General features: G+C 44.6%; 1 protein-coding gene across 1 annotated transcript in view; it reads left to right on the forward strand.

The window, feature by feature from the left end:
• Positions 1–25,000, forward strand: part of LOC310770988 (glutamate receptor ionotropic, kainate 5-like) — a gene marked incomplete at both ends in the record, with an annotated part of 102,679 nt that overhangs the window by 69,688 nt on the left and 7,991 nt on the right. Inside the window, 5 exons of the mRNA XM_083663681.1 lie at positions 7,614–7,723; positions 8,647–8,820; positions 13,523–13,688; positions 14,771–14,996; positions 24,544–24,672. Of these exons, the coding sequence (XP_083519807.1) occupies positions 7,614–7,723; positions 8,647–8,820; positions 13,523–13,688; positions 14,771–14,996; positions 24,544–24,672 (805 nt within the window). The remainder of the gene's footprint in view (positions 1–7,613; positions 7,724–8,646; positions 8,821–13,522; positions 13,689–14,770; positions 14,997–24,543; positions 24,673–25,000) is intronic.

Below are 25,000 nucleotides of genomic sequence, written 5' to 3' on the forward strand. Positions count from 1 at the left end.
TATCACCATCAATGACTTCTGACCCAGGTGGAAAACACATATCACCATCAATGACTTCTGACCCAGGTGGAAAACACGTATCACCATCAATGACTTCTGACCCAGGTGGAAAACACATATCACCATCAATGACTTCTGACCCAGGTGGAAAACACATATCACCATCAATGACTTCTGACCCAGGTGGAAAACACGTATCACCATCAATGACTTCTGACCCAGGTGGAAAACACGTATCACCATCAATGACTTCTGACCCAGGTGGAAAACACATATCACCATCAATGACTTCTGACCCAGGTGGAAAACACGTATCACCATCAATGATTCTGACCCAGGTGGAAAACACATATCACCATCAATGACTTCTGACTCAGGTGGAAAACACGTATCACCATCAATGACTTCTGACCCAGGTGGAAAACACGTATCACCATCAATGACTTCTGACCCAGGTGGAAAACACATATCACCATCAATGACTTCTGACCCAGGTGGAAAACACATATCACCATCAATGACTTCTGACTCAGGTGGAAAACACGTATCACCATCAATGACTTCTGACCCAGGTGGAAAACACGTATCACCATCAATGACTTCTGACCCAGGTGGAAAACACGTATCACCATCAATGACTTCTGACCCAGGTGGAAAACACGTATCACCATCAATGACTTCTGACTCAGGTGGAAAACACGTATCACCATCAATGACTTCTGACCCAGGTGGAAAACACGTATCACCATCAATGACTTCTGACCCAGGTGGAAAACACATATCACCATCAATGACTTCTGACTCAGGTGGAAAACACGTATCACCATCAATGACTTCTGACCCAGGTGGAAAACACGTATCACCATCAATGACTTCTGACCCAGGTGGAAAACACATATCACCATCAATGACTTCTGACCCAGGTGGAAAACACATATCACCATCAATGACTTCTGACCCAGGTGGAAAACACATATCACCATCAATGACTTCTGACCCAGGTGGAAAACACGTATCACCATCAATGACTTCTGACCCAGGTGGAAAACACATATCACCATCAATGACTTCTGACTCAGGTGGAAAACACGTATCACCATCAATGACTTCTGACCCAGGTGGAAAACACGTATCACCATCAATGACTTCTGACCCAGGTGGAAAACACATATCACCATCAATGACTTCTGACCCAGGTGGAAAACACATATCACCATCAATGACTTCTGACTCAGGTGGAAAACACATATCACCATCAATGACTTCTGACCCAGGTGGAAAACACATATCACCATCAATGACTTCTGACTCAGGTGGAAAACACGTATCACCATCAATGACTTCTGACCCAGGTGGAAAACACATATCACCATCAATGACTTCTGACCCAGGTGGAAAACACGTATCACCATCAACAGGGGCGGTTTTAGGATTAGACCTTTGTAGAAATGTAGACTTTGGAAACTTGACTGGGACTTGAACACAGCTCTCTGGTGTGACAGGCAAGTGTTTACACCCTGCATCCACCCTGCATCCACCCCGACCACAACACCCTACAGCCCGTTCACATTATGCTGAAGCAACGCTCAACCTACGCTGAAGTTTCATTTCTGCGTCCTTGTTAACAGGCGAAGACGTTCACACCAGCCACCCGCGTGCCTTGCTCAAGGCACGCTCAACTCATCGTTCAGGATTTAGTCCTATTTTCCAAGCGTGATGCGTGAAGCTGCCGGGCATGAAGTCAATGAGAGTTATGGGCGGGTTCAAGGCATGCCGAGCGAGGCGCTGAGGAAAAGAGAAGGCTTCTTGCGTGACCGGTTAAGCATCAGCTCAGCTTGAGCCTGCCTCAAGCTTCAGTTCTGCTTATGTTAAGTGCCAGGGGCCAGTTGCACCAAGTGGTCTTAACTATGCCTGGTCGTAACTCCTACGTCGGTCTTAGTTAAGACCAGTCTTTAGAGTGGATTTACGCCTGTTGCACCAATAGTGTTTATGTCTGGTCTTTATACGCTGGTCGTAGCAATGCGCGTCCATGTGAATTGACGGGGAATGCCCCCTGATTGGGCCACAAATGTGCCTCGCGCCGTCACCCACTGTATGTGCGTCACTACACCCTCCCTCCCCCCACCCTCCTCGATCCTGTAGAAGCCCCGGGGGAAAATGGCGGCGGCGATTAGTGTCAGGCAGTCTGAATGAAATTGAATGTAATAAATTCTAAAAAACGACCCTCAACATTTGGGAAGGCTAAGCCACACAACTAGTTCGTTATAATCTAACTTCATGCTTCAAAGGCGACTTTACGATGATGAGGACGGTAAGGACTCAATTACAGCAGGTCTCCGCTGATAGACACGGAGATCTCTGTTACAGGCAGGCACTTCATTACGCCTCCTCCTGCCCAGGCGTAAGAGTTACGCCTGGGCGTAGTGAAAAGAAGGCTTAAGCCCTCTTGGTGCAACCAGCGTAGCTGTTAGGTCATAAAGTTACGACCAACTTAACTTAAGACCAGTCGTAAGACCACTTGGTGCAACTGGCCCCAGGTGTGAACAAAGGCTTACTGGCCACCGCACTATTTCAATAGTAGTCTGTATGACGTGTATAACGTTAATATATCTAGAGATGTGATACGCAACGTATTTTGGTGCAGAAATGTTCATATTCTACACATCAGTGGATTGCAGAGATGTACAATGTCAACATTTTATTCTGGCAGCCAGGCAGAGAATAACATATCCAAGCACAGTGATGCACTACAGGGGGAACTGTGCAACCAAAGAAGCAATACAATCATGCCTGCAAGTGTTTAGCCTCTTGAACGCATCATAACACTGTACACGCACACACACACACTGTTGAATCAGTCTCTTACTCCCACAGCAACTAAATAAACAATACAATCATGTACACACACACACACACACACACAGTCACACACACACGCGCGCACACACACACACACACACACGCACACACACACACCCACACACACACACACAAACACACACACGCAGTCACGTACACACACACACACACACACACACACACACAGTCACGTACACACACACACACACACACACACACACACACACACACACACACACACACACACACACACACACACACAGCATTTATCTAAATAGCTTGAGAGCACACTTAAAGATGGTAATCTATTTAATTGCTCAAGCTGTTGACTTGTGCCCACACATTAAGGGACCGCCATCGTGTTTATCAGTATTCTGCCCCCTGGTGTTAAGCAATGTAAATGAATGCCTGCCGGTGCCCCCAATTCATTACTACTTAATATACTATCTCCCTGCTATTCAGCCAATCTAACAACACTTAGAAACTTTTTTATAGTGTACAAGCTGCTATGACAGTAGGACTGAGAGGTATTAGACACTTTGTTACAGTGTACAAGCTGCTATGACAGTATGACTGAGAGGTATTAGACACTTTGTTACAGTGTACAAGCTGATATGACAGTATGACTGAGAGGTATTAGACACTTTATTACAGTGTACAAGCTGATATGACAGTATGACTGAGAGGTATTAGACACTTTGTTACAGTGTACAAGCTGCTATGACAGTATGACTGAGAGGTATTAGACACTTTATTACAGTGTACAAGCTGATATGACAGTATGACTGAGAGGTATTAGACACTTTGTTACAGTGTACAAGCTGCTATGACAGTAGGACTGAGAGGTATTAGACACTTTGTTACAGTGTACAAGCTGCTATGACAGTATGACTGAGAGGTATTAGACACTTTATTACAGTGTACAAGCTGATATGACAGTATGACTGAGAGGTATTAGACACTTTATTACAGTGTACAAGCTGCTATGACAGTAGGACTGAGAGGTATTAGACACTTTGTTACAGTGTACAAGCTGCTATGACAGTATGACTGAGAGGTATTAGACACTTTATTACAGTGTACAAGCTGCTATGACAGTATGACTGAGAGGTATTAGACACTTTGTTACAGTGTACAAGCTGATATGACAGTATGACTGAGAGGTATTAGACACTTTATTACAGTGTACAAGCTGATATGACAGTATGACTGAGAGGTATTAGACACTTTATTACAGTGTACAAGCTGCTATGACAGTATGACTGAGAGGTATTAGACACTTTATTACAGTGTACAAGCTGATATGACAGTATGACTGAGAGGTATTAGACACTTTGTTACAGTGTACAAGCTGCTATGACAGTATGACTGAGAGGTATTAGACACTTATTACAGTGTACAAGCCAATATGGCAGTATGACTGAGAGGTATTTGACACTTTGTTACAGTGTACAAGCTGCTATGACAGTATGACTGAGAGGTATTAGACACTTTGTTACAGTGTACAAGCTGCTATGACAGTATGACTGAGAGGTATTAGACACTTTGTTAGAGTGTACAAGCTGCTATGACAGTAAGACTGAGAGGTATTAGACACTTTGTTAGAGTGTACAAGCTGCTATGACAGTAGGACTGAGAGGTATTAGACACTTTATTACAGTGTACAAGCTGCTATGACAGTAGGACTGAGAGGTATTAGACACTTTGTTACAGTGTACAAGCTGATATGACAGTATGACTGAGAGGTATTAGACACTTTGTTACAGTGTACAAGCTGCTATGACAGTATGACTGAGAGGTATCAGACACTTTGTTAGAGTGTACAAGCTGCTATGACAGTAGGACTGAGAGGTATTAGACACTTTGTTAGAGTGTACAAGCTGCTATGACAGTATGACTGAGAGGTATTAGACACTTTGTTACAGTGTACAAGCTGATATGACAGTATGACTGAGAGGTATTAGACACTTTGTTAGAGTGTACAAGCTGCTATGACAGTATGACTGAGAGGTATTAGACACTTTGTTAGAGTGTACAAGCTGCTATGACAGTATGACTGAGAGGTATTAGACACTTTGTTACAGTGCACAAGCTGCTATGACAGTATGACTGAGAGGTATTAGACACTTTATTACAGTGTACAAGCTGCTATGACAGTATGACTGAGAGGTATTAGACACTTTGTTACAGTGTACAAGCTGCTATGACAGTAGGACTGAGAGGTATTAGACACTTTATTACAGTGTACAAGCTGCTATGACAGTATGACTGAGAGGTATTAGACACTTTGTTACAGTCTACAAGCTGATATGACAGTAGGACTGAGAGGTATTAGACACTTTATTACAGTGTACAAGCTGCTATGACAGTATGACTGAGAGGTATTAGACACTTTGTTACAGTGTACAAGCTGATATGACAGTATGACTGAGAGGTATTAGACACTTTGTTACAGTGTACAAGCTGCTATGACAGTATGACTGAGAGGTATTAGACACTTTGTTACAGTGTACAAGCTGATATGACAGTATGACTGAGAGGTATTAGACACTTTGTTAGAGTGTACAAGCTGCTATGACAGTATGACTGAGAGGTATTAGACACTTTGTTACAGTGTACAAGCTGCTATGACAGTATGACTGAGAGGTATTAGACACTTTGTTACAGTGTACAAGCTGCTATGACAGTATGACTGAGAGGTATTAGACACTTTGTTACAGTGTACAAGCTGCTATGACAGTAGGACTGAGAGGTATTAGACACTTTATTACAGTGTACAAGCTGCTATGACAGTAGGACTGAGAGGTATTAGACACTTTATTACAGTGTACAAGCTGCTATGACAGTAGGACTGAGATGTATTAGACACTTTGTTACAGTGTACAAGCTGCTATGACAGTATGACTGAGAGGTATTAGACACTTTGTTAGAGTGTACAAGCTGCTATGACAGTATGACTGAGAGGTATTAGACACTTTGTTACAGTGTACAAGCTGCTATGACAGTATGACTGAGAGGTATTAGACACTTTGTTACAGTGTACAAGCTGCTATGACAGTATGACTGAGAGGTATTAGACACTTTGTTACAGTGTACAAGCTGCTATGACAGTATGACTGAGAGGTATTAGACACTTTGTTACAGTGTACAAGCTGCTATGACAGTAGGACTGAGAGGTATTATACACTTTATTACAGTGTACAAGCTGCTATGACAGTAGGACTGAGAGGTATTAGACACTTTGTTACAGTGTACAAGCTGCTATGACAGTATGACTGAGAGGTATTAGACACTTTGTTACAGTGTACAAGCTGCTATGACAGTATGACTGAGAGGTATTAGACACTTTGTTACAGTGTACAAGCTGCTATGACAGTATGACTGAGAGGTATTCGACACTTTGTTACAGTGTACAAGCTGCTATGACAGTATGACTGAGAGGTATTAGACACTTATTACAGTGTACAAGCTGCTATGACAGTATGACTGAGAGGTATTAGACACTTTGTTACAGTGTACAAGCCAATATGACAGTATGACTGAGAGGTATTAGACACTTTATTACAGTGTACAAGCTGCTATGACAGTATCACTGAGAGGTATTAGACACTTTGTTACAGTGTACAAGCTGCTATGACAGTATGACTGAGAGGTATTAGACACTTTGTTACAGTGTACAAGCTGCTATGACAGTATGACTGAGAGGTATTAGACACTTTGTTACAGTGTACAAGCTGCTATGACAGTATGACTGAGAGGTATTAGACACTTTGTTACAGTGTACAAGCCAATATGACAGTATGACTGAGAGGTATTAGACACTTTATTACAGTGTACAAGCTGCTATGACAGTATCACTGAGAGGTATTAGACACTTTGTTACAGTGTACAAGCTGATATGACAGTATGACTGAGAGGTATTAGACACTTTGTTACAGTGTACAAGCTGCTATGACAGTATGACTGAGAGGTATTAGACACTTTGTTACAGTGTACAAGCCAATATGACAGTAAATGGTAAATGGTAATTTAAAAAAGACAAATTGTGGGACTTACTTAAAGTTGACACTTTTTCAGACATAAAAAAATATCCTGAATATTCCAGAGGTATTTAATGATGAACTATGAATGAGCCCGCCACATCCCCCCCACACACAAAGGATTGGCTTGTATAAAGAGCCAAAGTGAACATGACTTCCTGCACCCTGTACCAGCATGTGAAAAATATGAATGGTGGTGAACGGAGAGATACGTTACTTTTTTGATCCCGTTTGAATTGTGCCACGGGGTACACATGTTATATTTTGTCCATTTAAAAGTGATCTATGCATGTCAAGAAAGTCACAGTTTGTCCTGAAACTGCAAACGTAAAGTTTTGTTTTGTCAATCAGCTACATCTCGTATCGCACATTATACGTCACACCATCAACAACAATGGACTGGCGGGAGAGACGTCACTTGGCGACTGGTTGTGCGTATCTTTCTTATTTATAACTTATAGTGCCACAGTTTTACCACAAACTGTGACTTTCCCGACTTGCAGAGTTATCTTTTACATTGACAAACATGACGTGTGTTACTCCTGTGGCACAATTCAAACACGATCAAAAAGGTAGCGTGAAAATTCACAGTGTTTTCTGGTTTTGAGATACTGTACAAGGAATCGTTTAACAAAAGTATTTTGTGTGTGTTGTGTGTGTGTGTGTGGTGTGTGTGTGTGTGTGTGTGCGTGTGCGTGTGCGTGTGTGAGACAGGGTCGTAAGCCAGGGTACTTCTCCTTCCTTGACCCATTTTCGCCGGCTGTCTGGCTCTTCATGCTGCTGGCCTACCTCGCCGTCAGCTGCGTCCTCTTCCTTGCCGCCAGGTAACACACCTGTGTGTGTGTGTGTGTGTGTGTGTGTGTGTGCGTGCGTGCGTGCGTGCGTGTGTAGTGTAGTGTAGTGTAGTGTAGTGTGTTATGTTCACTAGACAGGCTAATGAGCTGAGCTGTCTGTGTGTTTTTGTGTGTGAAGACAAGCTAATTAATTATCTTCGCTCCTGGCAATGAAAAACGATGTGATGTCATGTGTGATAGGGCGGGCATTTCAAAATGAGAAAAAGTCGATAACAGTCAGCAGCTACTAGAATGCTAGTTTGTTAGTTAGTCCCCAACCACCGGGCCGCGGACCGGTCCAATTTTTATTTTTTTATTTTTAAATAAACATAGGCTATAATATTATAGGCTGTGTGTGGTAGTTGAAACATAGTTTCAAATGGAAAGTTAAAACAAAGTTAAAACAAAAACATAATAGGCTACATACAGTACAACACAAAAGGCTGTTATTTACCCTTTGTCGCCACCTGGTGAGTAAATATATATGTAACTAAAACCATTCAAATTGACAACCGGTCTGCAACTTTTTTTTCCATGTATCCACCGGTCCTTGGCACAAAAAAGGTTGGGAACCCCTGAGTTAGATAACACTCAGCAGCTACTAGCATGCTAGTTTGTTAGTTAGATAACACTCAGCAGCTACTAGCATACTAGGTTGTGACTATTAAATATCTCTGGTTGGGTTGGCTTTAGAAGTTGGGTTTAGGCACAAGGATTGGTTAAGGTTAGCTTAGATATGAGGCCAAGCCAATCAGAGGCAGAGTAGGCGGGCCATGCCTTCAACTCACCCCCTTTCTCTCCCTCTCTCTCTCTCTCTCTCCCTCTCTCTCTCCCTCTCTCCCTCTCTCCCTCTCTCCCCCTATCTCTCCTCTCTCTCTCTCTCTCTCTCTCTCTCTCTCTCTCTCCCTCTCCAGGCTCAGTCCCTATGAGTGGTACAACCCTCACCCGTGCATGCGACAGAGGCGGGACGTTCTGGAGAACCAGTACACGCTAGGGAACAGCCTGTGGTTCCCGGTGGGAGGCTTCATGCAGCAGGGCTCAGAGATCATGCCCCGAGCGCTGTCCACCCGCTGTGTCAGCGGCGTCTGGTGGGTGCCCCCACCCCACTGTGTGGGGCTCAGACTGGGTGCGGGTCAGACTGGGTTTTGGGTCAGACTGGGTGGGGTCAGACTGTGTAGAAGTCAGACTAAGTGGAGCTGAGACTGGGTGGGGGTCAGACTGGGAGGAGCTGAGATTGGGTCGGGGTCAGACTGGGAGGAGCTGGTACTGGGTGGGGGTCAGACTGTGTCGGATTCAGACTGGTTTGGGGATTCAGACTGGGTGGGGATCAGACTGAGTTGTGGGGCAGACTGGATGGGGGTCAGACTGGGTTGGGGTCAGACTGGGGGGCAGGGACGTTATGGGGGGTCAAGTGATGTTGAATTTCCTTTGTACTCCTCTCTTGTCTCTTCCCTTCCTAAACTCTGCGAGCCCGCACAGCGGCTGACCTGTGAATGCGAGCCCGCGCAGCGGATGAGCTGCAGGCCGGGCAAGGGCACATATCCTCACCTGTAGTGCTATTTATCCATCTAGATAGTTTTGGTGCGAGTTTCTGAGTTTTAGAGATATCAGCTGCAGAGATGTCTGCAATACAATGAAAGTGATGCACTCAGCTTGTGGTGCTCAAAACACCAAAAAGACATCATACATGTAGGAACTATTTTCTTTAGACCAAACTACACCCGCTAGTTGAGCTCCATCCTCTCTTGTCATTTCTCCTTGCCTTTCTCTTTTCCTACCTTACTCTGAGTCTGTTATACACTCCTCCTCCCCCTCTCTTCCCCTCCCCTCCTCTCCACTCCCCCTCCTCCCCTCTCCCCTCCTCCTCTCCTCTGCTCCTCCCCTCTCCCCTCCTCCTCTCCTCTCCTCCTCTCCTCTCCCCTCTGTCCATCCCTCAGAAGCACTAGCATCATGTGGACAGATGGTAAAGTGGCTCTCTTGTGAGAATGATGATCTCACTTTCCTCTCCTCTCAGTTCATTTCCTATCCTCTGCTCTCACCTCTTCTTCTCTCCATCCCACCGTCTCTCCTCCCCTCGGGTATATTTTCTCACTCCCTCTTCTGTCTCCTCCTCTCCTCTGGCCTTATGTGTTCACTCCCTCTCCTGTCTCCTCCTCTCCTCTGGCCTTATGTGTTCTACTTTTTTCTCAGGTCCTCTCTCCTCTTCACCTTCTCCCCCCTCCCCCTTCCTCTCCTCTCCATCTCTTCCATATCCCGTTTTCTCCTCCCCTCTTATTTTAGTCCAGTCCTCAGAATACCATGTTGGCATGTTATGGTCCTGTAAACCACCTAGAATGTCGATTCTGAACCAAACATATGTAGGCTACAGACGGGATGTATATATGTATGTGTATACATATTTGTGTACGTATTTGTGTACATGTATTTCAATAGCAGACTCTATAACGTTGATATACTGGTGACCCCTGTCTTAGCCTGATACACTACGTTACTGCATGCTGCAGATCGCTCTCTGGGTCTGGGGGACACATCTAGCTTCAAACCGCTGTCAGAATCCTGGCCAATGATTGGTTCCCCCGAAATCTTGGGGGCACCAATCACTAACGACTTTAGCGATCAGGTGCGCCCGCCCAACCTGACTGGTGACTTTTGAAAACGAGCCTGCTACGACCTGTCAGTCATTCAGTTTTGACCTCCTAGACCCGCCCTCAAAACAGCTGCGGGGGCTGTGAAGTGGCACAGACTGTGTAGTGTGCAGAGCGTCTGGGGAGAAGCTATGGTCAGTTAGGCTTTAGGTGGGTGTTCTCTCTCTAGTTCTGTTTCTTTTTTCTCCTATTCCGGTCCAGTGGCCAGAATAGAATGTTGTCATTTTATGTTTCTTCAAACCATGGATACATTGAATCTCAACGTTTGTCAACCACAACTATTTTGTATCCACATTTCGTCGAGATACATGTATCAACGTTATAGTCTGCTATTGAAATAGTGCTGGGACCAGTAAGGGTGTTGATGTCAGGCTGGATGGAGGGTGTAAACACCGCAGAGCTGTGTTCGAGTCCCAGCTTGTTCAAAGTCTACATTTCAACCATAAGTCACATTTATTTATTTTTTGTTATTTCACCCTAACCCACGTTTTATTTGTGTGTTTTTTTTTAATTAATGCTGTAAACACAGCAATGTTTTCAAATCCTATCCTATAATCCTATAATAAGAATGAGAAGTGTCTGTGTGTGAGTGAGCAGAATTTTGTTTGGCCACAGCTTTGCCATTCTATGTGTGATCGGCCTGAAACTTTCAGAGCAGAGTGACCTAACGGAGGCAGACTTTTTAATTGAGTAATTAGGGACGATTAATTGATGATTAATTGCCGAATAAGTTGAATCAGCCGGGGGGCGGAGCTCCCGCAGTCTGGCTGCCTGTGAGGTGAGGGGAGGAGCTGTCAGGGGAGAGAGAGCTCCAGGGAGAAGGAAATCACTGTTTTAAAATGTGTGTTTCACAAATCCGATCGCGCCACTTCTTTGTCTGTACATCAAACACTCTACTCAGATTTGTGTATCTGATGGGGGGCTATTTTAGACACATTCTACGAGACGCGCTGACCATGCTGGCCAGCCTGCAGTGCAGCACACAGTCCATAAGAGTTGTGCGTGCAGAGAAACGCAACATGAAATAGGAGGAGAGTGTGTGTGTGTGTGTGTGTGTGTGTGTGTGTGTGTGTGTGTGTGTATGTGTGTGTGTGTGTGTGTGTGTGTGTGTGTGTGTGTCTGTGTGTCTGTGTGTGTGTGTGTGTGTGTGTGTGTGTGTGTGTGTGTGTGTGTGTGTGTGTGTGTGCGTGCGTGTGCGTGTGTGTGTGAGCGAGCGAGTGAGCGAGCGAGCGAGCAGAATTGTGTCCGGCCACAGCTATGCCATTTTACGTGCGATCTCGCTGAATCTTTCAGAAAGTGTGAAGAGCACCCCTGCTGGTGACCTAACAGAGACAGATTCATCAATTAGGTCACTAGGGCCGACATGGCTAATTAGTGGCCAAAGAGAGGTTCAGCACCATGGAGAGCTGCAGAGTGGACGAGCCCACATTGTGCTCCACAGTGAGTTGAGCGGAGTTCTAATCAGTGAAGTAGTGGACTATGAAAACCCTCTGGGGGGAGAGAGAGAGACAGGAGCCTGACTTAATGTCCAGTCACACAGGGACGCTAACCAAGATTTCCAAATGAACGTTTGCAGAAATGTTACTGCCAACATTTTACTCTGGCGAGCGGGTTGTACTTGCAGCCCTCCTGTCCTGTCTTTTCATCCCCTCTTCCCCTCCTCCTCCTTTCCATCCCTCCATTCCTCCATCCCTGGTCCCAGCAGCGTCTTGTAGGCAGATGGTGGAGTGATACAGGAGGGGCCTCTGACAGTCTCATCCCGCAGCCTCCAGCCTCGCCAAGCACTTAGTCCCATCCAAATTCATAATGGCCGCCGCAGAAATTGCTATGCTGCTGTCTTCGTGTTTGGCTGGCTGCCAGGCTGCTGGGGCCGCACCATTAATTGTGTGTGTGTGGGGGGGAGGGGGGGTTACCACAGATTCTTTTTTTAATTGCAATATTGATTGCTGCGATTTACAAATTACAAGAGCATGCAATTTTCCCTCTTTCTGATCCCCGCAGGTGAGCATTATGCTGATTCCTACCGCTAGCTGTGTTCCCCCATCTTTATTCACCCTCTCTCTCTCTCTCTCTCTCTCTCTCTCTGCCTTCCATTGCTCTCTCTCTCTCTTTTTAATCGCTGCACATTTTATCTAACTCGGTTTTTCTGACACTTTCAGCTTCACATTTTATCTGACTCCCTGTTTCTGACTTCATTTTGTGAAACTTCTTTTTACTTGAAGGCTTTTACCAAAACCAACCCGAATAAACAGCATGGAATTGCGAGGCGAATGTGGACCCGCCTGGCTATTCACAGCAACACACGTGTGTATAATGTGTCGGAAGCGAATTTCACAAAGACCTTGGTTAGAAAAAATAAAAGCCGCGATATCGCTCAGCGAAACTTTTCCGTTGGTATGCACGCTTGTATTGACTGGATTTTGGTTTGAAAAATACTATTGACATGTGAACTAATCGCATGGAGAGAGAGGAAAAAAACACCACGCTTTGTCGAATTTGTTTTTGGCGAACACTTTATTATTTCGGACTGCATTTTGCCCAACTCTCCTTCTCGACTTCTTTTTTTTGCTCCTTTTTGTCTGACTCCTTTCTTCATTTCTCTCTGTCTCGCTCTCCATCATCTCACCCCCTTTCTCTCCTTTCTCCTCTTCCTTCCTCCCTCCATCTCTCTCTCTAAATGGCTTCCTCTGTCCCTGCTTCCCTCGTTCATCACCTCCCTCTCCACAGCACTTTAATGGGAATGGGTCCACTCTTGTCTGTGGCGGCCCCGAGCTTTCAAGCCTTCAAACCCACATTTCTTACAGCGCGCTCCATCTGTCTCTTTCTTTTCAGCTCGCAGGCCTTGCTTAAAAGAAAAAATAAAGAAAAAGTCTGCGTTCTCATCAAACTTTCAGGGGGTAAATAAAGGTTAAAGGAACAGTTCACCCCAAAATGAAAATTCGGTCATTAACTACTCACTCCCCATGCTGATGGAAGGACGGGTGTTGCATCATTCTCAGAACAAATGAAAGTGGATGGTGATCAACTTTAAAACGTTAAAAAAAGAGTCACTCGTCCTTCCATCGGCATGATGATGGCTTTTAATTTTTGGGTAAACCTATCCTTTAAAACATCCGGTCTTTCTTATTGTCTCCTCGGGGTCCAGGTGGGCGTTCACCCTGATCATCATCTCCTCCTACACGGCCAACCTGGCAGCCTTCCTCACCGTCCAGAGGATGGTGGTCCCCATCGAGTCTCCGGACGACCTGGCCGACCAGACCAACATCCAGTATGGCACCATCCACGGAGGCTCCACCATGACCTTCTTCATGGTGAGAGAGACAGGAACGTATGGGGAGAACTTCATGTTGGTCTATCGTCTTGATGCCCTTTAGCCTGATATCAGACTGAATTGTCGACTCGTTAAACTCCACTTCTTTCTGACATTGCCGCCACTGTAACCAATTTCGGTGGCGGAAATCCCTGAGGGGGCTTTGATTTTCCTTAACCAATCAATCACTAGAGACCAACAACGTATCCACCTGAATATAATCCAGCGGGGGGAACATGAAAAAAACATCTCTCCTTTGAATAAATGCCTTCAAAGGAGAGTGATGTTTGGATTTCAAAGTAATTGGTAAATGGTAAATGGTAATAGCCTGCATTTATATAGCGCTTTTATCCAAAGCGCTTTACAATGTGCCTACATTCACCCATTCACACACCGAATGCGGCCAGCTGCCACGCAGGGTGCTGGCACAGCCATCGGGAGCAATTTGGGGTTCAGTGTCTTGCCCAAGGACACTTTGACATGCGGACTGGAGGAGCCGGGGATCGAACCACCGACCTTCTGATTAGTGGACAACCCGCTCTACCTCCTGAGCCACCTTTCCTCCGGGTGGCAGGCCAGGAGCAGTGGTCGCTTTCTCGTACAGCGCCCGGGGACCAACTTCGGATGTTGTCGTCACTGGTCGGATGACAATGACGATCTGATCTTCTGCATGTTTTTAGTGGGGGGGGGGGGGGGGTTATATACGGAGGAACCCCCTGGGGGAGCACGCGGAGAACATGCAAACTCCACACAGAGAGAAAGGCCCTTACGACGAGATACCCCACCTGGGCAGTAGGCACTGAAGATATGGGGGGGAACACAACCACAGCGCCCAGTGTCCCGGGCGAGAATCAAATCAGGACCTTCTGACTGTGAGGCGACAGCGCTACCGACTGCGCCACCATACCCCCGAAATGTAGGAAATGTAGGAAAAGCGAGCAAAACAAAAACTTGAATTACAGTACACCACATCATCACACGTCTCTCTTTCTCTGTCTCTCTCTCTCTCCCCTTCTCTCCTCCCCTCTCTCTGTCCCCTCTCTCTCTCTCCCCCTCTCTCTCTCTCTCTCTCTCTCCCTGCAGAACTCGCGGTACCAGACGTACCAGCGGATGTGGAACTACATGCACTCCAAGCAGCCCAGCGTGTTCGTGAAGAGCACGGAGGAAGGCATCGCCCGCGTCCTCAACTCCAAATACGCCTTCCTGATGGAGAGCACCATGAACGAGTACCACCGCCGCAAGAACTGCAACCTGACGCAGATCGGAGGCCTGCTGGACACCAAGGGATATGGCATCGGCATGCCACTGGGTGAGTGGAGGGGGGGGGGGGGGGGAGTTTGTCACGATGACCAAACTTTTAATAACACCTTAATCCCGCTCCAAAATGATTGAATTTAATATGGGACTTTATTAATGTTCTGCAAGCTCTCAATTCAGTTTCACTGTCACCTTCAGAGAGCTGCTACAGAAGAGGGTTAGGGCCACATGTGAAAAATGGATTTGAGTTAATCTCAGAATTCTGAAATAAAAGTCAGAAATCAGAGGGGAGAGAAGTCTGAATTCATGGGGAGGAAAAAACTGAATTATGAAATTGAAGTCGGAATTTTTCAGGATGAAGTCACAAGAATAAAGTCAGACTCTCAACTCTGAGTTTAAAGTCAGAATTCTGAGGTTCTCATTTTGGCAATTATGTGTATGTGTCCATGATTTTTTCCTTTTTTCAAATCTTCCTAAAATGTACTGTTACCAAAGTCACAATTCTCATAACACTGACCTTTTTCTAAAAGAACAAAGAAAAGAAAAAGATAAACCGGAAGTTTATCAGTGAAGTGACACTCAACCTGAGGCTCAACCACATGCGGCTCCTTTATGGCTAGTTGTTGCTCTTTTAAGTCCCACTTTAAACAAATCAATCAATCAATCAACCAACCAATCAATCAATCAATCAATCAATCAATCAATCAATAATCTAAAAAAACAAAGGGAGGAAAGATACTTTTTGTGCAACGAGTTGTTTTTGTCAGTGTGGCTCCTGAGTAGGGCGAGGTTGCGTACCACTTGACAATGCGGTGTGTGGAATGACTTCAGATCAGTGGCAGTCGTTTAGAGGTTAGAGAATTCATCCATTCAAATCCACAGACATTGAACAATGTGGTTCAGGAAACTGAAGGAGTAACGCTCTCCCATCTGTTAACACTTCCTGCCGGTGTGCCCTTGAGCAAAGCACTTGACCTCCAGCTGCTCCAGTGAAGCTGCTCAGTAGAGGTGCTGTGCTTATAGCGGGCAGCTGCAGGAGCGAAGGTGTGGCGCTATGTGTTGCGAGTTGTCTTTGCCCGCAGGAATCAATCATTTAAATGAGCCACTATCAGTGAACAATCGGCACTTTGTTTTTCGAGCGCTGGCTCTGGTTTTGGTGAGAGCAGCTGTCACATTTTTCAAAAGGGAGATATCTCATTTTGAACAAAAGCCAGATGAAGAATGGGTTGAGAGCTGGAGCCATCGACCTGCCGCAGGTTGAGTTGGTTCCCCCGGGCGATTGTTAACAACGTGAGCATTGAACGCTACACACAGACAGGTTGAGTTGGTTCCCCCGGGCGATTGTTAACAACGTGAGCATTGAACGCTACACACAAAAACATCAGCTGCTCGGCTTCATGAACATTCCTCATCCGAGCTGTGATCCGATGCAGATCTGCAACACTACAAACCAACTATCATCCAGCTCTTTAATGTCCTCCATGTACTTATCCTACAGCCACTCTGTCCCATATTAAATTATTTGTTGCATGACATACTATAGAAGTAAATTTGTAAACCACTTTACTTTTGTGTATTTTGGCACAAAACTGTCTCAAGCGGGGTCACAAAATAATTTTCTTTTCTTTTTTTCTTGTGAAATACAGAATCCTTTTTAGCCTCTGATAGTGAATCATCAAATGAAACAACCTGAAAAGGGGAAATCATTCTTTGGTTGAACTCTGCACACGTGTGACAGAGGAGACATCGCCATTTCTTGTAATCTCCACTGATGAAATGAGAAAATAAAATACAAAGATATCTCCAAACATTTCCCTCCTGGAAGTTGAAAGCATCATTGATTCAGCATGCATTAAAAAAGGCACACATGATCAGTCAACACTCTGGACCCACCTGACTGAATGATTTATCTTCCTCATTCTCTTAAAGGAGAATTCTGGGTTTTTTACAATTTGGACCTCCAGCTTTAATGATGATGTTTAACTCACCCTGATCAGTTCTGTTTAATATCGATGGACGACGATGTATTTAACTTGGTGCAGCGTGCTCAGCCTGCTGTGTTTGCTGTCTGTCACATTAGAGATAGCAGCTCCTCAGTTTGTAATCCATATGATGTTATTCCAGCTCAAATAAATACGGGCGGCCATCGAATTCAAATGCATCGTCCATAATCTCAAAATCACATCAATATCAGCGGTGTTTAGCATGCTAGCTGTGTTTAGCATGCTAGGCTACAGATCGACTGCTGTGAATGTGTCTCACAACAGGGCGAGTTGAGCGCTCAGAGCAGTCGATCTGTAGCCGAGCATGTATGCATTTCTTTCCAAAGCCTTTTGCCTTTCCATCAAGGCAAAGGGCGCCTACTCTAAAAAATCTAAAATATAAGATTTTTTTTATTTCGTTCACACTTTTTTGGTTACTGCAAATTCCATTGGGTTATTTCACAGTTTTGATGTCTAAAATGTGGAAAATACCAGTAGTAAAATTAAAAGGAAATGTGTCCACATTTTTGACGGGTAGTGTTTATACTCCGGCTTCATCTCAATACTTCATCTGTATATTTGTAGTGTAGTGTTCATTTGGTCTTCTGTCAGAGTAGCCTTCTGTATTTTGAGTCTCTGTTGCATTACTTCTGGCCCCTGCAGTGTCAATCCTGTTGAGTGAAACTGTTTCAAAACTGTCTTCTTGCATTGGCAGCAATGATCCAGGTCAGATTCTGTGTTTTACTGCTGTATTTGGCAAATTAAAGCCATTCTGACTCTTAATGTGGCTGTGCTCTGCTCCCCAAGCAGAACCTTTTCAGCCATGGCGGTGTCTGGCTCCTCGGCCTAATCACCCGCCTTGGACTGGTTTCCGGTGACAAGTGGACGTTAGCAGCACATATATTAGCATAGTTAATGGAGGGAGTGAGGGATGAGGTGTAGCTGGAGGAAGAAACCCATGTGGAGAGATTAAGAGGGCGATTAACCTTAAACCTTAAGGGAAGACAGCGTTTTGGGGAGATGGCACTGTGAGGAGTGATAGTAGGCAGCTAGCATCACATCAACGATGAGAAAGTGAGAGCTTGTAGCAGATTAAATCCTGCAATAAGTGATATCACGACCTTATAACCAATCCTGAAATTACTGTCTGCTACCGTTTGGTCCAAAACGTTGCTATTTTACAATGTTCTGTGAGACTGTGTTGATTTATCAGGGTATCCGCGCGCTCTTGAAAAGTATTAGTTGATAAATCAATTTAGGGAAAATTAAGACCCTTAAAAAGTATTAAAAAGTCTTAATCACCATTTGAGAGGTATTACATTTTGTATAGCTATTGTGCTGATTGTGTTAAATGAGCATTATGATATCGTCTCATATCGTTCGCAGACCCCTGAATTGAATCATTATCGTATCGTGGCAGACTGTGATGTGAGCAAATATCATATCGTTGTCCAAAGAATCTATATAATATTGTATCGTGATGAAACTTGTGATTTACACCCCTATCGCTTATGTGACAAAAGTGACGTTGAGGTCTTAAAATATATTGAAAGGGTCTTAAAAAAACATCTTAAAAGCTATTGAATTTAACTTCAGGATTCCTGCATATACCCTGTTTCTGAACCGACCAGCACCTGATGGCTATACTGGCTGTACGTGAGAATCAGAATCAGAATTATTTCATTTGGCAAGGTATGTTTTCACATACTAGCAATTTGTCTTGGTGTGGTTGGTGCTCATCTAACATTGATAAGAGCAAATATACAAGACATAAACAAATAAGATATAAAGGATCTTCTAAAGAGATGATAAGCATAGGGAATGACAAATGAGGAAGGTAAAAGTGGATCCAGCAGGTTTCTGTCATCGTTTATTTACAGATCCCTGTACATGGAAGTTACAGCACGTTGGTAGCTATAGCTAAGAGTGGTAAGCTAGCTAGTAGCTGCAGGCTGTGTAGAGTGGTCTAGTTGCCTCCTGTGCTAGGAGACGTTAGACTGAAGAACAAGAGACTTTGATCAGCTTAAATAGCCCAGCTGCTCAATCCACCAGGGTCACATGACTGCACTTAAGGTTTCTGTCCCAAATCCGCTATAGATCGCTAGCAGACTATGTTGTGGTCTCGTTATTTGTGTAGAGAGGCAGGCAGGTTGCTGTGTGGATGTCATGGAAGGCAGTGCCAGTGACTGATTTCCACGAGATCAGTCACAGATTTGAGATGTAGAAACAAGTTCAATAAGTCAATTCAAATCAATTGCAGATAAAGAAGAAGAAACAGATCACAAAGCAAAGAGCTGCTGATGGGAATTACAGATCTTTGAAAGGAGTCGGATCTTATGACTGCGTTCCTGTCCGAGATCCATCGATTATTTCCCCCTCTTTTTCTTCTTCGTTTAGGGAACGTATATCTTTTTGCTGCCACCAGCTGTAAATATTATGTAATAATATCATAATTAAGTAATATATATATATATATATATCATCTGTAAAGACACAAGAAAACAGTTCATTATGTTGTTGGTTTTGGCCCACCTCCCACGCCCCCCCCCCCCCCCCCCCCCCCAACCTCTGCCGCAGCGAAGTAAGTCCAGATTTCAGTGAAATCTCTTCAGTCTGTTCATATTTACTTTGCTGATCTCTCTGCTTCTGATTGGATGCAGGTGGGATTAGTTGTGATTCAGCCTCGTTCTGGAAGCTTTGTGACAGATGGTTTGTTTTCACAGAACCATCTGGGAACATGTCGCACGGGAAACTGTTTAAAAAAATATTGGCAGGTGATTGGATGACCCATCTGTCTATCACGTCTATCACGGGCTCGCTCTCACTGGCGTCGCACCAAATCCCGCCAGTAGTTGCCTCATATAGGATGTTGATTTGTGCAAATCACTGGTGGCTCAGATTCAAACTGGTCTGACTCACTGGAAGCAGGCTGCAGGGGATAAGCTCTGCCACTGGCTCCGACTATTTCAGTCGAAGCTCAGGGAAATCCCTTTCCTCTCCCTGCTTGTCGCCCTCAAATGCCTCTGCCGCTGTGAAACAACAACAACGCTAGCTAGGGCTAGCAACCAGGGCCGCCCATAAGGGGGGGGAAAGGGATAAGCTTCCAGGGGCATCGCCACTAGGGGGGGCATTGGAGCCAGGCAAAAAAAAAAAAAAAAGTTTAACACTAAAATATATCTCCCATCCTGAAAATGGGGCAACTAATTTATTTTTTTGCAAGGAGTCGAACAAATACACAAAACACAGCAGTAGTAACAAGGCATGCTTGTGCAGGAGTGCTCCTGTGGAAAATAGTGCCATTCTGATCTAATCCCCCATCCGACCAGTGCAGTGAGAGGCAGCAATGTGCCGCAAGGCATCTAGTCTGCCGGAAAGCCAAAAGAAGAAGAAGAAGAACAAGGCAGGCTTGGGGTGGACCTTTTAGTTTGGGGCAGCAGCAGCTAGAGGGACCATTTATGGTGTAACACACAACACAGACAGGTGATAGCAAACAAAACAAGACTGGTGATAGCAAAATGCCAGGAGCAAAACAAAAGTCAGGATGCCAAAATCGCAAGGCAAAAAAAAAGCGGGAGCAGGCAAGGGCTTTAGACCCAAATAATAATCTGTTAACAAACTTTTTCATTCAGCTCCGAAAGCTGCAGCGTTGATATGAGTAAAGCGCGTGCGAGGGAAGGGAGGGGTTTATAGTGGCTGGACCCTTCCAGGGGCACTGCCATCTCTCTGGGCGGCCCTGTTAGCAACCTACACACTGAAAATGACCATTTTTGATGAAGATTCGGATTGTGCAATAAAGCAGGCCTGCTTGGTACTTTGTGGTGGATGGTTGTAAAGATAATGGAGCCTTTTTCCCCGCTAGAGCAGAGTGAGAGTAAGAGCAGCCAGACTCTCTCCTGCGTGGCTACAGAGCAGGAGAGAGTCTGGCAAGCAAGACTACTTCAAATCAATTGAGCCATTCGCACAAACACGCCATTGTGTTGCTGTTTTTTGTTTTGTTTTTGTTTTTCCCCATCTGCCGTGGCATCTCTTCAGTCTGTTCATATTTACTTTGCTGATCTCTCTGCTTCTGATTGGATGCAGGTGGGATTAGTCTTGCTGATCTGTCTGCTTCTGATTGGATGCAGGTGGGATGAGTTGTGATTCAGCCTTGTTCTGGAAGCTTCCCGACACATGGTTTGTCATCTGGGAACATGTCGCTCGGGAAACCGTTTCAAAGGGCAGGCACTTTCCAAAAATACCTGGCAGGTGATTGGATGAACCATCTGTCGATCACATCAATCATGGGTTCGCTCCTGGCGCCACGCCAAAGCTCGCCCGTAGCTGCCTCATAGGATGCTGATTGGTGCGAACCACTGTCACTGGTGGTTCGGATATAAAACCAATAGAGTGGAGCGTGGAGAGATGGATTTGTTGTGTGATGGTGATCTCATGATCCCACGTGAATCCAGCTGCCTCGCAAGGTTAACACAACTGTGAGCTGGTTCACTTTTGTCTTGTCTTTTGGTTGAAGCCAGGGTTTGTGTTGTTGTGGTGAACAGCATGCATACCAACTGCTGCTTGGGACAAATGGAAACTCGTCTTCTCTTGGTCCAATTAGTGTCTGCAACCCCTCCTGTCTGTCCATCTGCTGGCTGCCTCTCTCTCATGCTCTCCTCTGTCACATCCTTCTGCTTTTTCCTTCCTCACGCTGTCTCTGTCTCTTTGTGTCTCATCTCTCTCTCTCTGTGTGTTGTGCTCTCTCTCTCTCTCTCTCTCTCTCTGTGCATCTCTCTCTCTCTCTCTGTGTCTCTCTCTCTCTCTGTGCATCTCTCTCTCTCTGTGTTGTGCTCTCTCTCTCTCTCTCTCTCTCTCTGTGTTGTGCTCTCTCTCTCTCTCTGTCACTCTCTCTCTGTCCATCTCTCTCTCTCTCTGTGTTGTGCTCTCTCTCTCTCTGCATCTCTCTCTCTCTCTCTCTCTCTCTGTGCATCTCTCTCTCTCTCTCTCTCTCTCTCTCTCTCTGTGTCTCTCTCTCCTCCTTCTCATTGTTATTCTATTGAATGGAGCGACTTTATTGGCACGATAAGTCTCTGTCTTACAGGGAACAAGAGCACAGGAGATAAATCAATAGCAGCAAATAAATGACCATACCCACTGCGTCCACAATTAACAGTGACAGTGTGTACCGCCTCATTTCCTGTCTCTCCCATCACACTCTTTTAAAACCTCATCCCACTCATCCTTAACCTCTCTCTCTCTCTCTCTCTGTCTTTCTGTCTTTTTTGGCCCAGAAGAAGCCCAGCTGACTGATAGTTGAAAGTCCATGCCACCAGCATGTTTATATATGTCTATTTTACTCTAAACGGGGGAGTTATATAAAAAAAAATCACCCCCTGTACAGTTGCCAGGAAAGTTGAAATTAGCGAGACCCCAAAACCGTTTTTGAACCAAGCTGTAAACGTGTTTAATCCTGTTGTAAAGTCGGGCATTTTAACATGGAGGTGAATGGGGGACGTCTCCCTTTTGGAGCCAGCCTCAAATTTGAGGAAGTACTAATTTGATCACTTCCTCATAGGCTTCATCTGTCCAGCCCCGAGCTTGCCACCTGATTTTTACATATAGATGTTACTCATCTAACTTGGCTGTCTTACTGCCACATTTCCAAGGTGCTGCTGTGCTGCCGTAGCAGCAGAGACGGGGCGCTGCTGTGCTGCCGTTACGTAGCAGCAGAGAGGGGGCGCTAAACTAATTGACCAACAATCAACAATCAATCATCTTTTATTTGATTGGTTGATTGGTTGATTGCTTGATTGATTGATTGATTGATTGATTTGATGATTGATAGTAAAGAGTACATGAACAAAACATTCTGCATCTCAAATAACAACATCAAGGATCAAAACACAATAAAGTCCGGAGACTTGTTTCCATTGTGGTCCTTGTCAAAAACAACAAAGAAAAAACAAACAGGCATTGATACATAAAAATACAAACCTATAGGAACTATGAACTATTTAAAATACTAAAAACAAAACTATAACAGAACTATACTATACTATAAAAGAACTATAACTATACAAAAAAAACATAAGAGCTGTGTAGAATTAAATAAAAACACATGAATATTACTATGCAGTACCATTTTTCATGAGCCAGTTTTTTAAGGTCGACTTGAGGTTAATGATGGTGAACCAGCTTCAGGCTGTTCCGGAGTCCGTTCCACGACAGAGCAGCAGAATATAAAAACGTTGTTGTTTTTTCTGTGTTTTTTTTACCATACAGCTCTTAAATGCAATGGGCACAATGTTACAGGAGCTCCCTCTGGTGGAGTAATTACGTACATCACTAACCTTAACAAAGTAGTTCTGGAGAAACTTAGGGACAACATTATGCTAAATCTTATGGACCATTCACAACGTTATCTGCGACTCTTTCCTCCACTCTGAGCCACTTATTTTGAGATGAGTGGAGTTTATTTTAAGGGCCCTGGTGATGCCGGTGTACCAGGAGGTACATGCGTAATGAAAGTGCCACTGGATAAGAGCACCTGCCAGTATTAGTAGTGCTCCAGGGTTTGGGAGCTGCATCACATCCAGGACCTTCAAAGCTGGTTTTCATCCAGAAGAGTTGAGGCATTTTGATGTTCCTGTGACTTTGACTTTGAATATCAATAGACACAATAGTCTCTCTCCCCTCTCTCCTTTTCAGCTCCATTCAAATATACTGTATTGCCTTGACAAGACAGAATCCTGTGCTGCCAAGAGCAATATGGGCTGGACAAGAATTCAATATTAACGTTGATCGTCCTTCAGTGGAATAATGTTGTGATGATATGAAACTATTTTAATATCGTAACACACATTTCTGCTGTCTCATTTGATCATGAGAAGCAAATTAAACACTCTGATAAAATGGTATGGTATTATTATTATGGTATTAATATTATTTTAATATGTTTGCTTTGGTTATTTATTGTCATTTTGCACACATGAACCATATCGTTATATATTAAAATCGAGGAAAAATCCCTATGATTATCGTGATATTGATTTCAACCATATCTCCCAGCCCTAATATGTATATCAGTGGAGGTAATACCATAATATATACTGTAATAACAGATGACTTGGGATAATTAAACAGAACATGTTTAATTATGAGTATTATGAGTATTATGAGTATTACAACACCAAACACTTTATCCTGGCAAAACTTTTTTCTCCCACCTGTTCTTCAAGATTTGTTTCCCTCACTTGCCTCTTGGGGCTTCGTAATGATGCAACATTTAATATAGATAAGAGACACCCCGACTTCCAGTCACTTCCTGTATTATGTTTTGCCACTGCCACGCCCCCTTAGGAGGAGACTGGTCAGCCAATGAAGGTTCATACCAGTGACAGACAGCCAATCACAAGCTGATGACCACGGCCATTTAGGAGAATCCAATGTCTTACTATTGGCGGAGCCTGCAGGGGGGTGTCACTATCTATATTAAATGAAATGTCTCTGATGCAACTCAGTGGGGAGCAGGTGATGTGAGACACTGACTAGATACTGACTCTGCCCTGCCTCCCCTCTCTCTCTCTCTCTCTCTTTCCCCCCCCCCCCCCCCCCCCCCCCCCCCCCCCCCTCCTGTCCCAGGCTCTCCGTACAAAGAGGAGATCACTCTGGGAGTGTTACAGCTGCAGGAGAACAACAGGCTGGAGATCCTGAAGAGGCGCTGGTGGGAGGGGGGGCAGTGTCCCAAAGAGGAGGACCACCGGGCTAAAGGTGGGTGTCACACACACACAGCATGAGAGGATACCTCTACCAACAAGCTCCAGGCATGGCATCCTGTCACATCCTGAGCATCCACTAAATCAGTGGTAGAGCAGATCCTGAGCATCCACTAAATCAGTGGTAGAGCAGGGGAATCAGCTTGAGCTTTGAAGTCAGCAGATCATCAGTATTACAAGCAGACAGTCATAACCAGTGTTGGGCAAGTTACTTTCAAAATGTAATATACTACATATTACTAGTTACTTTCATTTGAAAGTAATAAGTTACTTTACAATATTACCGTCTGTGTAGAGTAACTTGTTACTTATTACACTACTTT

Source organism: Poromitra crassiceps, assembly GCF_964638095.1.
Source record: "Poromitra crassiceps genome assembly, contig: HAP1_SCAFFOLD_289, whole genome shotgun sequence".
Lineage (NCBI taxonomy): Eukaryota > Metazoa > Chordata > Actinopteri > Beryciformes > Melamphaidae > Poromitra > Poromitra crassiceps.